At 46.4% G+C, this 25,682-nt stretch overlaps 1 protein-coding gene across 3 annotated transcripts in view; it reads left to right on the top strand.

The window, feature by feature from the left end:
- Positions 1–25,682, top strand: part of RMND1 (required for meiotic nuclear division 1 homolog) — a 647,398-nt gene that overhangs the window by 459,757 nt on the left and 161,959 nt on the right. For all 3 annotated transcript variants that reach the window (XM_069628317.1, XM_069628319.1, XM_069628318.1), the window contains one exon: positions 20,863–20,927. In XM_069628317.1, the coding sequence (XP_069484418.1) occupies positions 20,863–20,927 (65 nt within the window). The remainder of the gene's footprint in view (positions 1–20,862; positions 20,928–25,682) is intronic.

Genomic DNA, 25,682 nt, shown 5'->3' with positions numbered 1-25,682 from the left:
ACTGAACATGTAAAATGTATGGGGAGTGGCAATTCCTCTTTAAAATCTTGCACAGGCAAAGTGAACGTGTGGGAGTTTGGCGCAGTGAGCAGGGGAGTTTGGGGTGCAGGGTGATTTGGAGGAGCAGGAGAAGTTGAGTTCAGAAGCAGATGGAGGTACATTAGGAGGTGACGGCTGTGACGAATCCTGCAGATTCCTCACTAAGACCCTACCTAAAGTCTCCTCCCAGGTGGCCAGAGAAAGACAGGCGGTTTCTGGTCCTGATTTTGGGGGTGGTGTTCTGCAGGAGTATCACCTGGGAGGAGAAAGGACCCAGGGGAATAAGAGAACTCTGTGGGGCGAGACACAGTATTTGTCTCCTCAATACCAAAGTATGTAATGGCTTGTTGTCATAGCAATCTTTTTGTTCCCCAAGCTGAGCATTTTAATATGGATAAAAACAATCATAAACCCTTGGGCATTGAACGAAAAGAAAGCCCTTCTAAAATACTGGAGACTTATAGAGCGAAGCTTCCCTAACTCCCAAAGGTACAGTGAAATGAAGTCTGTGAATAATAATTCAAACCCTAAAGATCGTTTTTCCTCTATACAATCCAGTCTTGTGATTGATCCTTCTGATATTCCTTTAAAGAATATTATGGGGAACAGAAATGAGTTTGAGACCGAAAATCAAGTTACAAAAACTAACGTTTTCATTGGGGACTTCAAGTCCCATAATTTCCGAAGTTCTGGGACCAAGAAGAGTGCTAAAGAGGAACAAAACTGCAGGAGTGGCCAGCTTGGTAATGGGAATGGCCCACACCTGAGGGAGACTGGGAGGCTTAAAGTGCCCGTCAGGTGCAGGCCATTAGTGAGCAGGGGGAGTAGTGTGAGAAGCAGAAGCAGAACCTCAAAGGAGAAGACACCGTGGCCTCTGTTTAACAGAGAGCAGTACACATTCTTCTCTTGACGGTCTATGGGGTATGTGTGTACTTTTAGTGGGGCACAGCTTGCTGTACCCTAGAGGTGTTTCTACCGGGAACCTCCATATTAAATCTAGCTAGCTATTCTTGGTTGCTACAAGAGTAACTGTAGCCAAGAGATTTTAATATATGGTCATGGCTTCTGCCTGTCTCGGAGAAGCGAGAGCTGTAGAGCAAGACCACGAAAGTTGGATATGTGAATGGGGCTAGTAACCTAGGTAGAATCCACACCCAACTGAAAACCGTATTGATTGGGTGGTCTGTGTTAGGCAGAAACCTGTGCAGTTCCCTCTGGGACCACTGCAAAAGATTTAGGACTACAGGTGTTTGGCAGTAAACCCACTTAGTAGCAGTCTGTACCACACAGATTCGCTTGGTAGCTGTGGCTGAGCAGTAGGACTTCCCTCAAGAACAGTTAGGCAGTATACAGAGCATTCATAATAGGTCAAAAGAACATAGTAGAACATGTAAACACTGACCAGAGCTTGGTGTAAAAGAGATATAATTATTTATTTAAAACCACATCTAGAAAAACACACAGGCACTAATAGTAAGCAATTCAAAAACACGGTCACTAAAAGATATACACTCCCTTAGAAGAATATTAGACAAGTCTTAAGTAAAGCCCCACTTATTTTCAGACAGCATTGAGCGCTTAACGCAGATGGCACTCTAATAAATCGTTTAAAAAGGGAGAGAAAAGCAGAGAATAATATGAAACAGATCCCAACACTTTCGTAAGATCAAAGCAAGAGAGGAAGGCAAATAAATCTGTGAAGTTAGAGTTCAGTAGGCCGGATCCACTTTAAGAGGATCAGAACAAAATGTGTCCAAGGTCACACGGTTGAAGTGCACAAGAGTCTTGCAAAGGTTCAAAAAGAGTTGGACCAAAAGAAAGGGACCAGTTAGAGGGTCAAGGCGGCCAGCCCAGTCCAGAAGGTTAAGGGGTTATTATTACCTTGTAGCAATCTTTGGAAAGGGAGGCCTGGCGGACACAGTACCTTAAAGTGGTGAGAATACTCCAGCGGGGGCAGTTGTTCCTGGCAGCGAATGCAAGTCGGTGCTTCGTCCGGGGGAAGAGAGGATCTCGTCGGGGAGAAAGACAGGAGTCCGTTGCACTGCCAGGGAAGAAACCAGCCGCGGAGTTCTCAGGTAAAAGGAGCGGTCCTTTTATTCGCGGTCCAGTGGTAAGTGGCTATCCGGTTGCCGGGGTGCTTGGCACGGGCAATTCGACCACAAGACGTCCTGGGATGCGAGCAAAGAAGGTAAACTGGTTGTGCCCACCAGTCAAGGGAAGAAGACTCTCCAGCCGGGAGATCTCCTCTGTCGTCGGGAAGTGGTGAGTCGGTTCAGCAGGGTTCCACCGGTGGTGTCGTCGTAGCAGGTCGGCTCAGTTTCTCCCTCGTCGGATTTTCAGGTCCTGTGGTGACTTCTGAAGTTCCAGTCCCAAAAGCCCTGCTTTAATGCAAGAAACCCCATTCATTCAGCCTAGCTGTCAATCAAACATGCTAAGTGGTGAGCCGGCCGGCTCACCACTTGGGCCAATCACACAAGAGTGAGTGCGACTTGAGTTACCAAGGTAACTCAGTCCAGGGTGCCTAAACCCCCTCCCACAACCCCTGTGGTACCCAGACAGAGTGGCACCACTTTTGGAGGCTTCTGTGGAGAAGCCCGCCAAAAAGTGGAATAAAGGGCTCGACTTGGGTTGGAGTCACAGAAGAGAACACAAACGCCATTTTAGAACCGAGTCCTGGCAAAAAATACCAACCAGCAAATTAATATTAAATAAATAAACCAGCGGTATGTTCGAGGCTATGAGAATTAAATAATTAAAGTTGGTAGCCTCGAACAATGGGAAAATCCCATGGGGATATATTCGCGGTCGAATATAAAAAGTAGTATCCACTGCCACCAGCCAAAATTCGATCAGGGGGGACGGAGACGTGCCCCCTCGACTAACAGACCACGGGGCAATCGAATTGCCCCGACCAGTACGTCCACAATATGATGGTTTGTACCGGTTTCTGTTAATAATTTGGGACTAGTAAAGCCAATGGTGACTTTACATGCCCTGGGAGACAGTAGTCAGTCCCAGGCTATGGAGTCTATGGTGGGGTGTCAATATGACACCCCTGTGTTACTGCACGGAGGGTGCTGTGTAACACACATAGTAAAAACACATGAGACCCTATGGAGTAAAGGACCCCATAGCCCATAAAACACAGTAACAGAGAAAGGAACACCATAAATCATGTCCAAGAGTGGGAGAAAAAGAGTCTCACTCTTGGCAGGAGAAAAAAACAAACTCCAGAAATCCAGCAAAGCTGCTGGGGGACTCACTAGGTTAGGAAATTCAGCCTAAAGAGAGAATTCTCCCTAACAGTTTGTAAAGGTTTGGATGGATGGACCATCCTGATCGAAAGCAGAGTCTTGACTCTAGTATCGAATTCCTTATTTGCACAGTGTTATGCCGTCCATGGGTCATACCCCGCAGACAGATACCCCTAGTACTCCTGTTCCTTCACCCTCTGTTCCCGGTCCCCATTCACCCTCTGCCCACGTGTCCCCAATCCCTCATGCAATACGGCAGCGGCGGAAGGTTGTTCGGCAAATTAAGGGCACCTGGAGACAGCCTGTTGGCTATAGACGCACTAACCTGTTTCGCTCGTCACAGCAGTGGCGATTAACCTGGCGCCTCGCAGCTGGCCGTCGGAGCCGCCGATTCCTCCCGCCGCATCGTCACATGTCCAGGAACCCGGCGGTATGTTGATACTTTGGGTCACATGACGAGGAAGCGTGCAGGATTGAGCACAATCCCCTGACTCTCCTCTGCCCATTCAAAAGCTGCGAGGGAACGCTCATTCAGTGCTTCACAGCTGTTTCATTCAAGCACTGTTTGGCGTTTTCCTGGTGTTACGATCACGGTATTGAACTATGGTCTGTTTGCCTGGACTTTCTTTGTTAAACCCTTGGTCATCGTATTGCTCCGCTATCAGGACCTTTTGGACTGTTTTTTGGACTCCTTTTGGATTACCCTTGGCTTTGACGTACACGGCTGGTTTTTGACCTCGGAACTCTTCACGGATTGATTACGGACCCTCGACTTTGCTATTCTTGAACATCTCATCCCCGCCCACGCAGGTATTGCGGTGCAACTCCATCTGCATTGCCACCCAGTGCGACATCTTTCCTGCCGCTGCCAGTCACACCCCACTGCTTCACTGAACACCTTCCATCCTATTCGTGCTACTTAGGACTCAGGCTCCTCCGCCTTGGTAAGAACCTTTTTATTAAGTTTCATTCTGCTCTCATTGGTCCGCTTGTCCTAGTACTTAACTATTGCTTGCCTTACAGTGGTCAGGGGGTCTCCGGTGTTCCTGGTTCCTGGCATTTCCGGCATTCAAATACCTGTGGCCTCAAAGATCGCTCAGGGAGTTGTTTTGTATCTCCCTGTGTGGTACTTGAGGAGAGAGCCCCATAATCTTCACGACCATCAAGTCATAACACACAGAGAGTCTGCATCTGTACTTTGTTGAACAATGGAAGTTGAGCTTATGTCCAAGTCTGTGTAAGAAGCTAATGCATAAGCCCTGCCTGACTACATCATGACAAAAGCAATCCATCGATATGAATCTGACAGTGTCTGCGGACACCAGACTTCTCAATAGAGCAAAGGAACCCAAAGAATCTGCGCTCCTTCACATTGACCTGGCAGCCAATGCTGGTTTGCAAGCCTCAAGGACCCTACTATGCTCCTAGTAAAAGCAATGCTGCTCATCAATGTGCCAAACCGGCAAAGAGGTAGGAGCACAGGATCATCGGATCAAAGGAATACAGGCCTGTCAATATAAAAAGCCATGAACAAGCAGAGAACTTAGAAGGAACCCTTAAGCGGTCTGAAAACCCCTTGATCGTACCTGAACTATGGACTTTAACTTGACTTTTGTGTCATCGGAACAACGACTTCTCCCTCTGAACAAGCTATTCTGCTTAACTGAATCAGCAGTTCATCTCAGCACTTGTCTGACAGTCTACAGTGGCACTGCAGCTCTACCTCATAACCACCAGATCCATTGCTGCATCAAAAAGCAAGAACAGGAACAGTTGACTGCCACCCTTGTGCAGGCTGACACTGTTGAAGGCTAGTGGACAGAAACCTCAGAAGATCTAATGTCACAAAGTTTCTACCTATTGGGATCTGTCCGGAGAGGCATTCAAATAATTCAGAACCGTGTTACAAGTGGAATGCAACAGAATGCTTACCATAATCTTTCGTCTTTCTTGTGGAAGGTTGATATTGTCTACCTTTCCTTTATGCCCCCTTGATGTCTTACGAAACATGATGTCCAGGCATTAAGCAGGAATCAAGGGAACAAAAGTTAAGTGGGTGTGAAACCAGATGATGGCAAGCATATAAAATGGTGATGTACTGTCCTACTTTTGATGGCCTTGTCCATATGTGGCTGACTGGAAATGACAAGAGGCACCAGCTGTTTGCCCAGAAGTGCTTGCCCGTCAACTTGAGCCTGGATCCTGCTGCTATGTGTCATGGTGGCTGCCATCTAAGGATTGTAAAACAATGTGTGCGTGTCGCCATCTAGGGTGCAACCAGTTACTGAATGCCAGACGCTTGAGGGATGCAGAGAAGCTCCCCCTGATGCAGACATAAACCGTGCCGTGTGAAGCTCTTGCCCAGAGTTTGTCACTTGAATCAGTGCTCCGAGGTGAGATTCTGCCTGGTGCAGCTGTCATGTGGCACCTGGAAGAGAAGGAGGAGACAGCAGTGTGGCAGACAGCCCATACCTTGCATACCTGGAGCAGCATGCATTCCAGGACCATGTGAGATGGCTATGGGTTGTAACAAACCAAGGCCCTACTTTTAACATGGAGCCTATACTTAACATTGCGCATACCGCAGCATCCGGACCAATATACTGCTCAGCCATTCAGAAGCTGGTCCCCCTGTCCTGTTGATTCCTTTGAGATGCTAACTCCCGGTTGAGTGAATATGGTTCCCCCTGGGCACTACTAGTCCAACTTTGCATCCAACGTATTCACTGAATTTTGGACATTGACCACCAACTTAATGAGTTGGATTGTAGTCCGGAACTCTCTTTTAGAACAAAACATTCCTGTAATCTGCACATCCATTACTTGCATTCAGAAAAGATGAGGTAATATTTGATTATCTTCACTGCATGAACAATCCTGTAGTTAATGTTATGCATGTTACGCTGTATCATTTTGTTTTAAAAATGTCTTTATTGATTTTAACTTACACTTAAAAGAAAAATAAGCAGGACAAAGATGAGGCAAAGCCTAGGTTTTTTATGAGGTACCAGTTATAGAATAAATTCCATTAGACAATAGTATTAAATTGTATCCTAAGGATCGTGGGAAAGGCAGGGTTTGTGCGAGAGCAAAGCTTGCAATGTAAAGCTGAGTTGAGGTTCTAGTAAAAGCTTGTCGGGTGGTTCCAGATGTTTCGAATTTTGGGCCCAGTTCATGGTTAATTACTTCACATGTATTTACGATGCTATGTGCTTTTTACTGCCAATTTTCCGTTCAGTATATGTTTACTGCAATTTTTCTTTCCTTTTTTCTGTATTTTATTTGTATTTATATGGCGCTATACGCCAAAGCCTTGCACATAGTAATTACAGTACACAATAAATGTCAATGACAGAACTTGAAAGAAATAATATCATGAGGAAAGATAGTCTTTGTCCATAGTGTACAAGGAAAAGAGTAGCAGGCCCAAGACAGAACCCTGAGGTATGCCATGTTGAAGGGATAAAGTAGAGGATGTATCAGCAGCCCAAAATACAGATGTGACGAGTGGGACAACATGGTGAACAGAAGGGATTCAGACTTTGGGGTCTTCTTAAAGAAAATACTTTATGAAGCAGGTGTATCCAAAACCGGGTTTAAAGAGTAAAGCAAAGTGTTCAAATGTAAATGATTTCGAAATCCATTCCTGTGTGAATAATGCAAACTGTAGGTGTATTTCACCTATGAAGTAAAATGGTGCCCCGAAGTACTAAAACTCGCAAAGTAAACTTACCTTTTACAACCCATCCTTTAACCTAAATTAAAGGTTTCCTGAATCAAATGTTCCTTGAAAGTGAGGTGTCAGAAAAGCTAGATCACATGTTGCAATGAAGAATTTATTCTTGTAGTCCTTCCCTTGGGTTAAAGGTATTAAGGGCAGAATATCTAACTTAAAGTCCTTCCCTAAATAACAAAAGTCCAACAATTCAAAAGAGCTTTTCTCTTATGGTTTCTCAGATAGACAAACAATAGGGCCGGTTATGCGAAACAATCAAACTGGGACCTGGAGGTGTTTTCTCTTAGGCGAGGGATCCGCTGGGTCCTGTGCTTTGGTTCTCTCTGTCCTTTGGATGATTCATCCCTCTTTCGGCGTGACTCCCCTTTCCTTCAGGAGTCCATCTTCATTTCCTTCCTTCTCTCTTTGGCCCTCACATCCTCAGGGAATCTGGAATGTCGCCCCTTCCCCCCCAGGGGATCTTTGCTTTTGCCCCTCTTCCTCTCAGGGGTCCTGCATCTGCCCTGGTTTCTCTTTACCAGGATTTTAGCAAGGTTTTGCCTCTGCCTCCTCCCAGACTTCTCAGGCAGGTCGGCCTTTTCACCTTTATGGCATAGGTGGACTGCAGGGGTACTCTTCTTCTGCCCCACCTCCCCAACCCCCCCCCACCCCCCGCCTGGGTCAGCTAGATTCCTTAGCCTCGTCTTCAGCTTCTCAGGCAGGTCAGCTCTTCCACCCTTTCTGGCTTAGGTGGTGATGCATGGGTACTCTCCTTCTTCCCGCTGGGTTAGTGTCCTCCAGGCTGCTTTAGGCAGCTTCCAAGCAGGCAGTGCTCTAGGGTAGTCCAGGCTCCTTCGCCCAGGCAGCAACTCCTCCTTCAGAATACAGCTCCTCTTCATGCAGCAGCGTTTGGAGATGGGAACCTGTCCCTAAGACACATTCTAAATGAGCTGGCTCTGCTTTTATAGCCAGACTTCTCATCCTGTTGGCTGCTGATTGGTGGAAAGCCTTGCGTCAGGATTGGTAGGCAGGGTGTTTCCACTCTGGTCCTCCTGTGTTTAGGCTCTCTTTCTATTGGCCAGTTGGGCTTCTATTACTTCAGGTGTAGATTTTCTTTATTTGTTTTTTGTATTCTTGTTTTATCCTGGGCTCCTTTTAAATATTATTGGCCTGATCCTTGTGGTTCAGGTTTTTATTGTATTAATTCAATTACCTCTTATATTTCCCCAGGTTCCTCTATGGGGATTTGAACTCTAGTTCATAGGCTCTATGGAGTTCCAGACATCCAGGACTTTCCCAGCTGTTGTCGAAGGAAAAGAGTAGGGCCTTGCATCTGAAGTCCTGCATTGTCTCTCCGCCGTCTTCTCTCATCGATTTCCACCCCTCAGATCGGAGCACGCTGCCATCCAGGCTCTGGTCTTTCAGTACTGGCGCGCCAAGCGGTGGATGCCCATCCGTTCCTCCACGCGTCATGAGCTGCGCCACTGCTGCCGCCATCCAGCTCCAGATGTTAGCACCACGACCACCGCCACGCAGTCCTGGGTAAGGCTCTTGGGTGGATTGCGGCACCGCGATTCACCACACAGAAAAGGTACGATTACAGAGATGGGAACGGAACCAGTCAAGAACAGAGCTTTTGAAACAAGAGAATCAAGTGATGCAAGTGGTCATCAGTAATAAAGGCTGCTGAGAGATCTAGAAGTACCAGGAGAGAAGAACGTTTGGCATAACAAGCCAATAAAAGTGAATCAGTAACAGAAAAAAGCACAGTCTCGGTAGAGTGACGAGCGAAAGCCAGATTATTAGCAAGGAAGGAGAGAGTGAGAATTAAGATAGGTAGAGACCAGAGAATACACAATTCCCTCAAGTAACTTGGAGATATTGGGAAGGAGAGAGAGAGGTCTGAAATTAGAGGGGTGAGAAGGATTCATATTAGGCGTCTTAAGAATGGGAAGGACCAAAGCATGCTTAAAGGATGAAGGGAGAGGAAGGCGGTAAGGGAAGCAGTAACAAGAAAAGTAAGGTAGGTAAGGAGGAGTGGGAAGACCTTTTGTTGTGAAAATGCAGGGTAAAAGCACCCTGCTCAGCTCTGCCACCCAGTCACGCCCACCTGCGCCTCAACCTTCTACCCATAGCATATTGTCTCACCCAAACATGCCCTCTGCATTTTCGCAGAAAAACTTTGGTAATAAATGCAGAAAAAAATACTGCTGCAATAAAGGTTTTGGTTAAATGACTGGCTACCATATTTACATTTAATCAAATCAGTGATCCAAGGAGCCAAGAGTAGGAGTAGCGTAGCTCATCCAGTATTTTCAAACACTTCTTTGAGCTATTTGACAGACAAAATTTACAAAGCGCCATATTGACTGAGTGAAAGGATGGTAGAAGCCCAACAGACACAAGAGAGAGCCTTGGGGAATATGTTTCTACCATAGTAGATAGTTTCTGCGTTACCTAGGTCCAGAAAGTTACAATCCGAGGGCATGACCAGGAAGATGTACAAAACCATCATCACAGATAACACTTTGAGCCTCCCCTAAAATCTCTTGAATGTAAATATTTAATGTTTTGGTGCGTATATAATGTCTGATGCAGAGAGCTACATTGTAACAACTGGTGTCAGCTATTCAAAGAGATGTATCTTGCTCACACACTCACCTATACATATCATAAATTGTCTCTAAAAATGCCTCCCAAATCTGCTTAGATACTTAGAGTGACCTTATTACTACTGCATCAAAATCTTATGCAGGGAACATACTGCTTTACGGTCACTTGCAGCTTGTGACAGATAGAGCAGCAAAGAGCTTGCTCAGGGTATTTTGGTAAACATAGGGAATTGAGAGGCACATTCTATCCTAAGGAGATAATATAACAAACAGTATGTCGGTCCCAGAAATACCCTCCACATTATGAAATTGTGTCTTAGAAATTAATTTGTCAGTAACAAATAGGTTGTCTAGTGTTGTTATTTTCAACTTCCATAGTTCCTGGACAAGTGTTTGGTCATGTGTGTAGATTTGACGAGCAAAGCTGCCTCAATTCAATAAATGTGGGGTGCATACGTCACTGGGCGGCGATATAGCCCATGAAGTCAATTGCACCCCCATATGGCGAACTTCACAGTATCTAGCTTGTTGCTTGTGATATGAGGCTTTGAATGTAGGGCCGACTCGAGACTCCTGGGATAACACTGATGTCCTCTGTAGCTACACATGTTCAATTTAAGTGTTTAGCAGTCTCAATAATGCTGATCCCACAAAAACAAAACCTCTAGTTGACTTTAGGTATACCGCTCCTAATTAGATTCTTGTTACTCAAGAACCTTTGAAATTGAATTCCTCTATGATGTTTTTCTTCTTTTAAAAAACTATTTTGTAAACATTGTGTAATAAAAATTGTCACTAATTTATGTTTCTTGATTTGGTATCGAGTCATTTCTAAATGACAAGTCCCCTCTTGAAATACATGTTTTGAGGGTTGTAAGTCTTTTGATGGTACACTATCCAAAATCAGTCATTTGTGAGAATGGGGTAATTGCCTTCTATGTTCTCTTTATACATTCCTTTTCCCCTAAAGAAGGCTATCCCCCAATAACAAAAAATAGGGGCCACCCTTTCTTGTTTTACTTTAGGTATACCCATACAGGCTCCGGTTCTATTCCAGGGTTCCACCACATTCAATTTGAAGCAAATACATTACTCTCAAATTTTCTGATTGGAGACCTCATGTACAGAGTCTACCATAGGGCGGCAAATACTTTTGGCATTGATGTAATCAGTGCTGCTACTTTTTTCTGCTAAATCCGGCCTTTAATGCCTCTACTTTTAGTATACACAAACACTGTGGTTTGGAGTATTGTGACGAGACCAGCTAATGTGATCATTTGTGACCTAAACCTATACCACATCACACTCGGGGAAGGGCGCTCAGCCAATCACGTGGCTGGAACAGGAGACGAGGATGCAAATTCTCCACCCGCTGTTTCCAGGCACCCGGTGGTGCCATTTTCTTTTTTTTTTTGTATGTGGGGAGGCAACAGGGAGCCTCTCTGTGTTGACCCTCTCCCCTAAAACAATCCATTCCCCTTCCCACCCGCTCCCCACTTACGTGATGGACCAGAGGTTTTTTCTCTGGTCCCGGCGCTCCTCCCATCTCCCAGCCGCCATAGAAATGGAAAAGGGATTTAGTCCCTTTTCCCTATGAGGGTGGCTTCTTTTCTTTTTTTCTTTTTCTTCAGGAGATTGGCTGTGCAAGCAATGCCAATATCCCGGCGAAATAAAATAAACCATTTGCACCCTGGATAAACCCCAGGGTGTGAATGGCTTTTACCCACGCTGTGGAGAGGCAGACTTGGACCGTAACAGCTCCCAGACCTCACCAAGGCCCTTGTTTACATAGGCTGGGATTGGCAGGCGGTTAGCATCCATGTCCGTCCCCCACAACCGGGTGAAAGCCATATTATGATTGTGGTGGCTTTCTAGCATTGCATAGGGATGGATTGCTGCACATGTAGTGCACGCACCTTTGATTAGAAGGACCGCTCCATTGACAAGGGTATAAAACACTGCTGAGTCGACTCATTCCTCCCAAGGTTGCAAATCGAGTACCACAAATATGGGTGATAATATTGATAATTGTAACACCTGTTACTACTCTGAAACCAGGAAAAACACTGGTATTCAGCACTATACAAAACACTACATATTCTGCAGCATGAGGACTGGCGTGGATGCACATGCTCATGAATATTCCCTGTCGTCAGGCTGGGAATCCTCGGTAAAAGAAAAAACAGTTTATTTTAACTTTAATACTATTTCTCCTTTAAACCCTTCACTGACCTCTGGGTCATACTGCCCCCATCCAATGATGTTCTCTCTCTAAGCCCCGCCTCTGGCAGCCATCTTCAGATTGTTACTGCACGCTTCAGTGTTGGGAGTACTAGAGTTTGCTCTTCAAGCTATTTGTACGTTTTTTTCTGTTTTTCGATGAGAAACTTCTGTTCCAAAGAGCCTGTGTGCTCTATTCTTCATCTACCAGTAACGGGGACCCATTGTCGGTGAAGTTTTGTGCTCCTCAAGGGCAAAGATTCATCAAAGATTCTAGAAGGCCATCTTGGGCCTACATCGCGCCTTTCGACCATGTCAGAGGAGAAGGAAGGAAGGTCCCGCTTCAGGCCCTGCACCAAATGCGGGCTACGCTACTGAATGTGTTTGTGGAAGACGAGCACCTACAATGCCTCTACTGCCTACCCGGACCATAAGTAGGTAGCGTAGTAGGTTTTTCTAAGAAGACGACGAAAGACGGGCACAGTAGGCTGGCGGAATGGCTTAACTCAACTAAGGCCTCTGACCTGTGCTCCGAGCAGGGTCATGCCTCGTCCAGGACCGGCCGGTCCGAAGAGCGGTCTTCTAAGTCCACCGGGTTTGCCGCTGATGCGGGTCTCAAAGTGAATAGGAGGTGATCGACATCACCCTCTGCCTCCATACCCAGCCTATCATCAAGCTCCTCTTCGAAGAGGAAGTCATCCACCCCTGCAAAGCTACGGGAAAGATCTGATAAGCCAAGGTCAGAAGAGAAGAAGGCCGCTCAGACCAAGCAGGCTCAACCGGCACAGGCGAAGCCTTCGTCTGCGACTTTGTCGACGGCTACCACTACCACGGCAGCTGCAAGCGCTGATCCGACACAGAAAGTGTCCCATCCCCAAGGGCACGACACCGCCGCAAAGGCGTTGGTGAAGGCGGCAGGCACCCACAAGGGGTTAAGACACCGGCCCAAGCCCCCTTTCAGCCCCTCGGGGGGGGGGGGGGAGTGAGGAGGCCCTGAAATGGTCTTCCCTGGTCTCCGCCAAACTTTGGAAGTTTCGTCCACAGACAAGGATCAGGAGTCCATGCATATGGTCCACGAGGACGACTGTGGCGACAACGGCGCACGGCCTAGTTTTCCTTCTCTGCCTTCTCAGCAGAGGGACATTTCCTTGGAAGCTCTATCGACTCTCCACATGTTGGTGTCAGAAATACAGATGAGGATACCCCTGGCGCCTGCAGCGCCCCAGGTCCCCGATCAACCACTGAAGAAAAAGAGGAAGCGTCATTTGACTCCCCCCATATTAACCTCCTCCACGGGGGGCGTGGCTTGAGCCCATGGAGTGAAGTCGAGCATAGCTAGGGTTCCTGTCGAAATCCTCTATTAGATCCTGTATCTGGCAGTGTACAAAGCTTTCAGCAGCACCAAACCTAAATAAAGGTGCATTAACTGATTCGCTAACCCCGGCGTGCAGAAGCAAGGAAAACCGGAGCAGTGTTCACATAGTAAAAGCCTCCGAACAAGGAGCCTGGGGCGAACTAAGATGGCGGACGTGACCGCGACTCAGTTGTCAGGAGAAGGAGGGGCAGACGCTGGTGAGAAGGCGAGCGAAGACGGCGGCACAGAGGGGCGAGAAGGACTGCTGGTGTGTCGCTCAGTGTCGGTGGAGGGAGTCCTGAAGCTTGGGATCCCCCGCTGACGCAATCCAAGTGAAGTGGATTTGGTGGAATGGATAACAGGACTAGGAGGGGCCCCTGGAGGGGAAGTGGAGCTGGCGGTCGGCCCGGATAGTAACTTCAAGCTGGTGTGAGACCCAGAGAGCGGCACTAAAGCGGGCGGTGAGGGCGCTGGAGACCGCTGCACTGGACTGGAGTCCCTGCGCTGAAAGTAAGCCCTACCAGCAGGAAGAGTGACATCGAGGGACGAGAGACCGCATTGGAGGGGCTGCCGACAGCAATGCACAAGAGCGTGGGAACAACAAGGCAGATAAGGCGGTGAACGGGGGACACAGCGGCCAAAACATAGCAGCGAATGTTGGACTAAACGAGCCCACATACCCGAAGGGGATTGTAGCGTAGCCACGCAGTGGAGCAAAGACGGGCAGGCTGGAGCCTGCGCCTCTAGCTGCCCCATTTAGCGCCGGTACCTGCCGCGCAGAGCCCGGACTTCAGGCACAACGACTCGGAACACAGCGCACCGGAGAAGACCCTTTCCTCTGCACACCAGTACCTGGAGACCAGAAAGGAGGGCCCGTGGGAGAGGTAAGCACAGGGCTGAGTGGTGCTCGGGGAGAAGGGGACGTAGAGCCTGAACGCGTTGTGAGTGGAGAAATGGACAAATCTGCTGGAAAGTTGAGTCGACAGAGGTGAGCCAGCGCGCTTGCAACTGCTCAGGGGTTGCCCCACGGCCCAGAGGTGGAGCTACTCCATTGCAACCCCTGGAACATTAGGAGATACGCAGAGGGCGCAGGCTGGGGTGAAGGGGACACAGGCAGCCACAAAAGGAGACAGAGAGTTCAGAGACACAGCAGCAGCACAACCTGCCACAGAGTGATGGCCACTATGTGCTGCGGTAGCATAAACATTGATCGCCCCACTGAGCTGGCACGCAGCGCTGGTCGCTGCATGCTGCATGCTGCCTGGAAGGTGGGAGATTAACGCCCTGAGGCCAAGGATCTGTAATGAGACTCTACCACGAATTGCTCAACTAAAGCAGACACAATAAACCACGAGTAAGCAGTAGATATAACCCACAGAGACCTGGGATGCCTGAAGGCTACTGCGTGCTGCTAGAAGCTATGCACCACTTAGTGAGGAAATCACTATAGGTGCCAACACTGCAGCATTTGCCTCGTGATTCAACGGGTCCCAGCTGTACCGGGTTGCAACACGGCCCGACCACCAAACAGCACCTGGGCGGAATAGGGCAGAAAGACGGGCTGGCTGCCTCCCCCGACTATACAACAGAACCATTCACGGACTGAGATGAGACTGTGCTACCAACACAGACTAAAGAGACCAAAGATGAAGCAGAAGCAAAGTGCGCAACCAACACAGCTGGGCTCCAGGTGAAGTGGTGAACTGTTGAGGGCAACTTTTGGCACCAGACTAAATAATGGGACAAGGCGACCCACAAAACCTGAGAACCAGAGGGTGATCCCCAAAAGAGCAAACCCACTTACCCGAGAATACGAAAGCGGGTTCCTGGGAGGTGCTGGATGCACCGCTGAGAGGGAGGAGGCTCTGGACACGTCTGGGGCACATACAGGCGCACAGTGCGGTAGTGCCTGGATAGTAACACTCGGACCACAGTTGATTGCCGCCCCAAGTGGACCAGGAGAGAATGCCCTCAACGAAGGAGAAAAACAAGACCTCCATTATGGACTTTTTTGCCGCGGCCAAGGCAAGAGATCAGTCTCAAGCCAGCAGTGGGTCCAGACCGGCACAAGAAACCCCAAGCAAAGACAGCAAAGTTAAGCAAGTGCTAGATGCAATAGCAGCATTGCTCTCGTTCATTGATACCAAAATAGGGGAAGTCAAGGAAGACCTGCAGCTCATGAGACAGGGCATGCGTAACCTGACGGAACGGTTGAGGACCACTAAGACAGAGCAGAAGGAAACAGCAGAAATGTTGAAAGGTCTACAGACCAGAGTACAGGAGCTGGAAAAGGGAAACAATGTCCTGGAGGTGAGGGCGGAAGACGCAGAAGGGCGTGCCAGACACAATAATGTGCGCCTACTGGGAATTCCAGAGGGAACGGAAGGACACAACCCCACGAACTTTGTAGGGACACTATTGCAACAAGAAATAGGCACTGGCCGACTCTCACAGGGTTTTGTGGTGGAGAGGGCCCATTGAACATTACAGAAGAGACCCCCTCTGGGATCAAACCCCCGCCCAATGACAGCCAAGATCCTGAATTTCCAGGACAGAGAAACCATATTACAATATTTGAGAGAAGGAAGAGAGATAAAAAGAGAAAACCAAAATCGCTATGTACCCGGACTACATGCCGGCAGTGCAAAGCGCAAGGAATTCTTTTGTCTCGATAAAGGCCACACTGCGACAACTAAACCTCAAGTACATGTTGATGTACTCATCGAGGCTCAAGGTGCTATACAAGGGCCGAGCTGTGTTCTTGGAGACCCTGTGGCAGCCACCATGTGGCTGGAGCAGAATAACCTGGACACAGGAGAAAAAGACGTGCCATAGCCTGTATTGCCGCACGTGCAAATAAGCAATTGGCAAAGGAGACGAATAGAAGGAGAGAAGAGAGTAACCTGACACTGAAGCCAATAGAAAACACCAATGCCAAGATGCAGTATTTGCTTATGACAGAGGCACTGCGGGGCCACTTGGCCTGGGCTGATTGACGCACCCCGCGAAAGGACTAGTGTTGGCCTGTTGCTGACACTACGAGACCCGCGCACAATGACCCAGATGGGCCAAGAAGGCACGGGGCGCCTGAGCACTGCTCGGATAGAGCAACTGCTGGGTGCAGCTGGTTAATTTTGTTTTGTTATTGTTCGAAAGGTTTCAAAGTCTTCACAATGTTTGGTGTAATGGGACAACAGGCATTTGATGAGTTGAAGATGGGTGAATGGGGCAAGAGTGGGGTGAGAGCGAAGGTTTGGCGGGAGCAACTTGGGGGCGAGACACTGAAGCGGGCTAAAACACACAAAAATGGCGGCTGACCTAAATGTGCTGAAATGGAACGTCAGAGCTGGGCAACTACATGCATAGGAACCAGATTAAATCCTTTTTAAAACGGAAGAAAGTTTCTATAGCACTCTTACAGGAGCTCCACCTCAATGCCGAAGGCAATGACAAAATAGAAGGACACTAGGGAGGTCAAGGTTTTGGAGCAACATACTCAAAATACACACGGGGTGTGTACACATGGATTAGTGAAACTGTACCCTTCCGCCTGCTGACAAAAGAGGCAGATGCAGAAGGGAGATGCAGAATACTCAGGGGATGCATTGAGCAGGTGGAGATCTGCATAGTGAACTCCTACCTTCCTAACTGGGGGACCTCAGCGTATCTGAACGAACTGAGCATGAAACTGGCCCCTTATCGTGGCTGATTTTTTTTATTTGGGGGGGCGATTTCAATAGTGACCGCGACTCTATCCTAGACAGGTCTAACCCGCTTTCGAAAGGGGTGGCGATGACTCCATCGACACAAGATAAGGCGATAGAGACCCTAGATCTAGCAGAAGTGTGGAGAGAGCTACATTAAGGGAGCAGGGAATTCTCCCATTTTCATCGCCCCATGGGCTCTACACGAGAATAGACTATCTGTTGGTAGGCAGAACTCATCTCCCCCAAATGGAGGCAGCAGAGTACCTGGGCAGATCAATATTGGACCACTCACTGCTACTCATAGACTGGAAAATGCGGGGGCCCTAAACCACCCATACCACAGTGACGTATGTCAGCGAAGCCTTGAGAGATGGTGCCTTTAGGGTGGGGCTCCGGAGCAGACTATCGGAATACATAAATAACAATGTGGGGAGTGTAGAGAGATCGTGCACAGTCTGGGAGGCACTGAAAGTTGTGGTGAGGGGGGGAAAGCCATTGCCAGTGCGGGAGGCATCAGAAGGTCATTGAGAAAAGACCTGGAAGCAAGCGAGGAAAAGATTATACAGTTGGAAGCCTGCACCCAGAAAACCAGGGAGGCAGAACAGGAATTACCGGCAACCAGGGACAGCTGCAACGACGCCTTGATTAGGCTGTCGAAGTTAGACTACATTGCAAAGTCCACTAGGGCACACTCAGAAGGGGATAAGCCAAGCAGGTTGTTGTCGTGGCTTTGCAAAAGGGAAACTCTGAGGCATTTTACCACAGCGATTAAAGATGAAACCGGTGCGCTGCATACATCGCAACAATCAATTAATGACACCTTCAGGAAATTTTACTCCCAATTGTACGGCCTCGACATGCTAGTACCCCAGGGCGACATACTGGATACATTGGAAGAGATAGGCTTACCCACAATCAATAGCACACAGCGTGAAACACTAGAGGGAGAACTAACGGCAGAAGATATAGGTGAAGCAATCCAGTCACTAACCATCTGCAAGGCCCCTGGGAGCGACGGGTTGGCCCCTGAGTTCTACAAGGTGTATAGCCCTGAATTAACACCGGTCCTGCATGAGGTATCTAAGGAGGCGTATAAAAATAAGGTGCTGCCGGGGGATCCTGAGGGAAACACTGGTGGTGCTGATACCTAAGCCTGGCAAGCCTATGGATGAGAACGACTCATATAGACCGCTAGAGATGCTGAATTAGGATGTCAAAATATTGACAACCATATTGGCCAAATGACTGTCTAGGGTCATTGGAACCATAGTGCATGGGGAACAAAATGGGTTTATACCAGGTCACAGTACAGCAATAAACCTGCGACGGCTACAACACATCATGGCGCAAATGACTGGCTTGCAAGGACAGTATGCAATAGTCTCACTAGATGCTATAAAAGCATTTGACTCTATATACATGGAACGGTTGATTGCTGTTCTAAGGGGATTTGTATTTGGTGAATATTTCATCGGCTAGGTCAGAATACTTTACGAAATGCCGGTGGCAAGAGTGAAAACTGGAAGAACAGTGTCAACAACTTGGGACATCCAGAGGGGAACCAGACAGGGTTGCCCACTGTCGCTGATGCTTTATCTTTATGTCTTGGACTTGGAACCAATAGCGATATACCTGAGGAAACGATTCTTTGATGCAGGAGTCAGAGTGGGAGGAGTGGATCATATAGTATCCTTATATGCAGACAATGTACTACTGTACTTAAGAAACCCCCACCTAAATCTGCTGGTAATCCTGGAGGTGCTGGAAAACTTTGCGCGGGTATCCCCTTTAACAAAGGGAAATCTGTATATTTCCGATAGCGGGTCTGGCTGGTAAACTGGAGGAAGATCTTCCGGTTGTGGTGCTCCGGTGGCAGCTGACATCGTTCATATATCTAGGAGTAAATATCTGGCACACACCGGAAACGATGCATGGGGGCAACACTGCACTGGTGGTGATGGGACTCAGGAAGTCAATGAAATTTTGGTCTAAACTACCACTGTCGGTGATGGGCAGGGTCGCCATACCTAAAATGATAGTCCTACCGAGGTTTCTGTATTTCTTTCACAATGTCCACTATTATATCCCTGCCTCCTTCTTTCGCCTCCTAGAAAGGTTGCTGCGAGAGCTTCTTTGAGGTCCCACCAGACAAAAGTTATCATTGACTACGCTTATGCTGCCATACAAAGCAGGTGGAGTCCAACTACCAGATCTCGAGAAATACTACCTAGCAGCGCAACTCTGCTTCGTGGCCAAGTGGATCGCTGATTAGACTACAACGGAAACGAAACTGATAAAACAAGTAGTAGCGCCTGCACGCCTAAAAGAAATACTGTGGATTCCACTGGTGTGCTTGGGCAATGTTCCAAGGATTGTACCGCTAGGCAGGAGGGTTTGGGGCAGGGCCTTGACAGGAACACCCCTATTCACCTAAGACCCCAAATGCAGCCAATGTTTCTGCAACTGGAGCAGATCTGGCAAATGTGAGGCTATGGGAAAGCTGTGGCATTTACATCTGGGTAGACGCATATGAGGAGGGTGTTTTCAGGGAATTCACAGCCATGGTAGAGGGTGAGTTCTACTGCATCGACAGGTATTCCAGGGAGGAGTCCAGAGTCAGCCAAGCAGTGCTACACAACCTGTTCGCTTGAGGTGAGTCTGTTCCAGAGGTCCGAGTTAATTGCTTGTGTTGAGCCTTGCCACCTCCAGTGGTTGTGTAATTTTGTACTGCTGTGTATTCGTTATTCATGAGCATGTGAATCCATGCCAGACCCCCATGCTGGAGAAAGTTTAAGTTACTTACCTGTAACTATTGTTCTCCAGCATGGGTCTGGCATGGATTCACATTCGAACCCTGCCTACAGCCGCTCTGCGGCTAATCTAGGCCGTACTGCCACTTTACGTGCTTACCAAATCTGTAGATGGCTGCCAGAGGTGGGGTTTAGGGAGAGGACTGTCATTGAATGGGTGCAGTATGACTCATAGGACAGTGATTGGTTTAGAGGACAAATACAGTTTTAAAGTGAAAGTGAAGACTGTTTTTTTTTGGTTTTTTTGCCAAAGATTCCCAGCCTGACGGGGAATATTCATGAGCATGTGAATCCATGCCAGACCCATGCTGGAGAAAAATAGTTACAGATAAGTAACTTAAACCTTATCATTGCTAGGGTGTGCATGTCTACTCGGTCATGGATGATTTGCTGGTAAGTGCTTCATCACCTCAGGCTGATGTGAGTTCCTTTTAGGAAGTAGCATCTTTTCTTCGAGCTGAGAATAGGGCCTACATGTGTTGAACACAGTATCCACTCTCTTTACCGCAAGCAAGTCACGGCAGAATGTTTTACCACAGATTTTTTTAACCAAAAATGTTGACGCAAAATGTAGTGGGGAGGTATGGGTGAGGCAATATGGGCTGGGGAGAGAATGGAAGGTGGGTGGGGGATAACTGGATCTCCATTCCGCCCCTCATTTTGCGGCAAGTACATTGTTTTAAAAAGTGCACTAAGAAAATAGGGTGAAGAAATGAATGTTAAAAACCGTTCAACACACCTGTGGAGAGGATATTTATTACCTTTAAGTTGTGATTGTGACTATGCAAAATGCTTCTTGTACTTCTCAGGCTTCTCTTTTACGGAGGGGCGGTGTTCCGAAGGACCTCTAGTATTCAAGTGTTGCCCCCCCCCAATCAGTTAATAATGCGCCTTGCACGGCTGCTGTTATTCCAGCACTGTAAACAGGAGGGAGATTATCATTTTCTTTTCCCCTGCTTTTCATGTGCTGAAATTCTCTGAAATCAGCCCAATGCCCAGCACACCATGTATGCCATGAGGCAGAAGATTTCTATAATCCTGCAAATATTCTAACTAGTGACAGTGCCTTGCAATTACAATGCACTCCACTGCTTTTTTTGGACGTGTAAGTGGGAATGTTGTTAATCTGGCCTTTGTGTTTGTATTTACAGTAAAGCTGGCGATATGGGAGGCTTCCTTGGATACTTTTGTGGAGTCAATCCAGTCCATTCCAGAGGTAACAGTAATGATTTTCTTATACGTTTTTTATTTATTGAACTGTGTTGATCTTTCTAATTAAGTATTTATAATTTTCCTGCAATTCTAAAGATACACCATATGCGGTCCGCTCTAGTTAGGGATGGTTTTTGAGGTCGAAACATTACTCTGACATGATCTGTTAGGCCCAGTAAACGATTACCAAGGCTGCTTGATTCTGAAGTGTATCGTGGGATTCCCACTGCCCAATTTTCTAATGGCTCTTTCAAGGTATTGTCTACAGGTTTATTTGAAGATGTACAGATACCAAAAATGGCAATATTAAAAAGAATTTCAGTAACACAATCTTAATTTCTATTTGTATGTGAATGCCCTACCCATAACTACAAAATGCTTCCTACCGATTTTTAATTGATTATGTGAGCAGAAAACATTAAAGGTGTACCCTGATGATCTTGAAGAAAGAGTTAATTAGCTAAATTAAATATTTCAAGGGGAGGCTGTGACGAGGGCATTCATGCAAAACACCCTGTATTCTATTTTAAAATGTACTAATATGCAGTCCAATCATCGAGGGCATTCATCCATGCGCTCTGCCATAGATGTTTACATTTAATGAACCCACATTTTTTCATTTGATAATAACAAAAACGAACTGTTGAATGGAACAGGAAGGGCTGCGTTTTGTAACATACAGTTGTAAATACTTTATGATAATACGTTTTCTAAATGCAATCAACTCCCACGTGAGGTTTCTGATGGCTTTTATATGCATATTAAGTAAGCTGTGGCCACACCATTTGTTTTCCCAATTAATTTAATTAATTTATGTTCCAACATGTTTAATTTCATTAGGGGTTTTCTCAAGGCATTTAATCTGGGAAAGAATATAAAGAGAAATCCATTTAGAGAAACAATGATGTCATCACTTGCAGTTGATATGTATTTAACACCTTCAAAAGAGCACACCACTGTGTTCATTGTTGGTGTGTGCTAAGAGAGCAAGATCAACCAAAGAGGCTGGGACAGTCAAGGTTTGGAAAAATAGCTAGGACTTAACAAGCTTCCTGAATTGTAGTAGGGAGGTAGTTTTGTAAATGGTTGGAGAGCTCTTGAGGGTAGGGAGCTGCCACGAAGACTATCTATCTCTTCTGCTGGTGTATAAAGAGGCAGGACGCAGTAGTCCTAGCTGTTCCATGGAGTGGGAGCAGAGCCATTGAAGCATTTGAAGGTTAGGTATAGGAGTTTAAAATTGAAGTGCTTTTTAACCAGAAGCCAGCTGAGTTATCTCAGGAACGTGAGTATAAATGCTAGCGATGAGGCGGTCTACTGTGTTCTGGAGCATAACAGTCTTCTAATTTTGTAGGCGGGTGGCTAGTGTAGAGGGTGCTGGCATCGTCTAGGCTGCATGACTTTCTTGTGGAATTTAAAAGAGGACTTTCTGTAGAGACTTGAGTTGTAAGAAGTATAGCTTCACCACAGCTACAATATGAGTGTTCATGCTAAGGTCGGCCTCCCATATGACACTAAAGTACTTGGCCTTAGAAGGTATAAAAACTGAGGAGCCAAAGAATGTATGATTTGGGCACAGAACCTGCTATTTTATTTAAACATGTTTGGGGCTGAATACAAGCACTTCCATTTTGTATCTATTGAGTTTTAAGCTATTCTTATGCATCTAATCCTTGAGAACAAACAGCCCGCTGGACATAGATGGGTTGCCATCAGTCGTGATTTGTATGTAGATTTGCATATCCATGTAAGACTGGAAATTTATTTTTTAAGTGCTTTGTGGTTAAATAAAATAAACCTTTTTGTACTACAGACCAACAGAATACAGCACATAATACATGTGTTTTAAATTACATACTAACACCTTTATCGTTATAAACCTAATTAATCAAATGCCATCTAAAAATGTCAATTTCTTAAAAAATGATATTCTGTCTCTTGAGAAGCTCTGTTGAGGGTTTCATGTGCTTGTTCGAGAAGAATGCTGAGAATGGAGATCCTTGGTGTACTCTGTGAGGGACAGTGGAGCTTGAAGAAAAGGGTATTCAGAGTCTGACATGTTTATGGCCATTGGTCAAAGATTCTTGGAAGCATCCCGAAGGTCCGCCCAAACGCTCAGCCACCTGCTCAAGAGGTTCCAGAAGACAAGAGTGGTCCATTGTGTTGAATGCAGCTGAAAGGTCAAGTAATATGAGCTGAGAGAAGCAACCTTCATCCTCTGCTGCAAGAATATCATCCCAGACATTGGCCAATTGTCGATACAGTTTGAAGAATGATTGAAAGGTTTCCAATAGAATAGTATGTTCTACATGGAATTGAAGCGTTGTTGTAATTATTGTGTTTTCTTCCAATTTTAATATTTAATTTTGTGTTTCAAAATCGTATTACTTTTCCAAACAACATCAAAGCATACAACAACTCCCCCCTTCCTCTTTGTGTCAAAGAGAGTCCACATCTTTTGTCCAGTGAAAGATCTCCAAGGATTCACTAAATGTCCAAAAGTCTGATTTTGTGGGGACACTATTGGAGCATGTAGTCCTTTTGTAAGTATGACAAAACCATAGCATGGTCCTGTTTAAAAGAATCATGATCCCCTTGTAGTTTGTACATGACCCATTCTATTGCCATCACCCCCCAAACTTTATGAAGCCACTTCTGACCCGTTGGGCACCGTTGCTGTTTCCATCGTTTATCTATTGCCAACCAAGCTGCTATCAACAGAGTCATAATTTAGTTTCTGAGATTTAGTAAACACCCTTGACTTCGGGTCCAACATACCGGACATCCACTCCCTCCTTTTCCATTCGTTCCATCCCTTGAAATATCCCCTGTATCTGCCTTTTCACCTCTTCCCAAACGGGTTGCAACACCGGGCAATCCCTCTAAATATGTCCCCAGTCCCCCACAGTCCTACATCCCCCCCAGCAGTTCCCCGATACCGATGGATACCATGCAGCTTGGCCAGTGTGTAGTGCCATTGAAATGGGACTTTAATCCACATTTCCCTCATCTCAATGAGGCATGTTAGCTTAGGGATAACTCCCCATAGGTGCCCAGAGTGCCCTTAAGGAATAGTTTCCTCCAATGTTTTCCCCCATTTTTCCATATAGTTCCATTGTATTTTCTCTTTCTGATCATTAAGATATCTGTAAAGAGTGGACACCAAATTCCTACATCCTTTATCGGTCGTGGCATATTCCTCGAAAGGGGTCAGCTGTCTTGTGCCGGCTGCTCCAATTAGTGGGTCGGTCAACCAATGTTTCAGTTGGTTATATTGAAACCTATACCTTTCCCCCATCCCTAGATCCTGAATGCACTCTTCAAATGTACAAAGTGTCTGACCTTGGTACATAATCCTGTATTTTCAGGCATCCGGATGCTCTCCAATTCTTGAACGCTTCTTTTAACACTCCCGGTAGGAAATCCGAGTTCTTGAACATTGGGGGAAATGGGAGAAGGGTTCATTGTGAGAGCCCCCCACCTTACTGCCGAATCCCACACCTCCACTCCCATACCCATGATTTCACTGTTCCAGAGATTACGATGTCTGTGTTTTTTATTTAGCCACAAGAGCCCCGATAACTATGAACCTGCCACTGTCCTGTCCTGCCAGCCCAAATTTTCTGTGGGCTGTCCGCAAACCACTCTCGCACCACCTTCAGCTGGGCCGCCTCACAGTATCTGTGAGTGGGGAAATCCCAACCCTTCTTGATTCCTCGTTGCCGTCAAGGTGGACATCGGCACCCTTTTTGGTTTATTAAGCCATATAAAGGATGTAATCATTTTGGTGAGCGAGCGAAAATATAACCTTCGTAACTCCACAACAGGCAACGCCTGAAAAAAATATTATAATCTCAGGCGCACTACCATATTTATTGTGGTCAATCTTCCCAGCCAGGATATAATTAGTGGGTTCCACTTCATAAGGTCAGTTTTAATCTTGGCCAGTAGCTGAGGGTAGTTCTTGCCGTATTCCCAAATATAAAATTCCCTTATCCGCTATTTTCATTTGTGTTTGGGTGCTCAACTTTGCCATTATAACTGAATTAACCAATACGTTCAGCATTTCTGACTTTTGTCTATTCATTTTTAACCCCGAAAAATTACTCAAACCCCTCCAGTTCCTTCAACAATGCCAGCAAAGAGATTTCCAGGTGTGGCATCGTTACCAGCATGTCATCAGCAAATGTTATTACCATGTGTTCTTCTCCCACCATGACTATTCCTTTTACTTGATCAGTTCCCCAAACCTTGGCCAGCAAGTGTTCTAGATATATAGCATATAACAATGGAGATAGTGGACAACCTTGTTTTGTGCCCTGCCCAAGATTCACCTTATTTGAAAGAAACCAGTTAAATGTCAACTGAATTGTGGGGGAGATATAATTTGCCCTAACCATCAGAATATATTATTTACCGAACCCCATATCCCCCATCGTGCTAAAGAAAAAAAGAGCATTCCATTCTATCAAATGCCTTTTTGGCATCTAATGGCACCAGTAGTGCTGAATCTTTAGTCTATCAACTTTTTTCTATCAAGTGACAAATCCTCAGAGTGTTGTCATGCATTTGCCTCTGAGCTATAAAACCTGATTGATCTTGTCCTATTAGCTTCGGCAACAGATCTTTCACTCTAAATACCAGGATCTTGGTGTAAGACTGGAAATTTATTTTTTAAGTGCTTTGTGGTTAAATAAAATAAACCTTTTTGTACTACAGACCAACAGAATACAGCACATAATACATGTGTTTTAAATTACAT

The sequence above is a fragment of the Ambystoma mexicanum genome, chromosome 12 (genome assembly GCF_040938575.1).
Source record: "Ambystoma mexicanum isolate Mex_15411 chromosome 12, UKY_AmexF1_1, whole genome shotgun sequence".
Taxonomy (NCBI): domain Eukaryota; kingdom Metazoa; phylum Chordata; class Amphibia; order Caudata; family Ambystomatidae; genus Ambystoma; species Ambystoma mexicanum.
The sequence above is the reverse complement of the archived record's forward strand: the minus strand, read 5'-3'. Positions and strand labels throughout refer to the sequence as shown.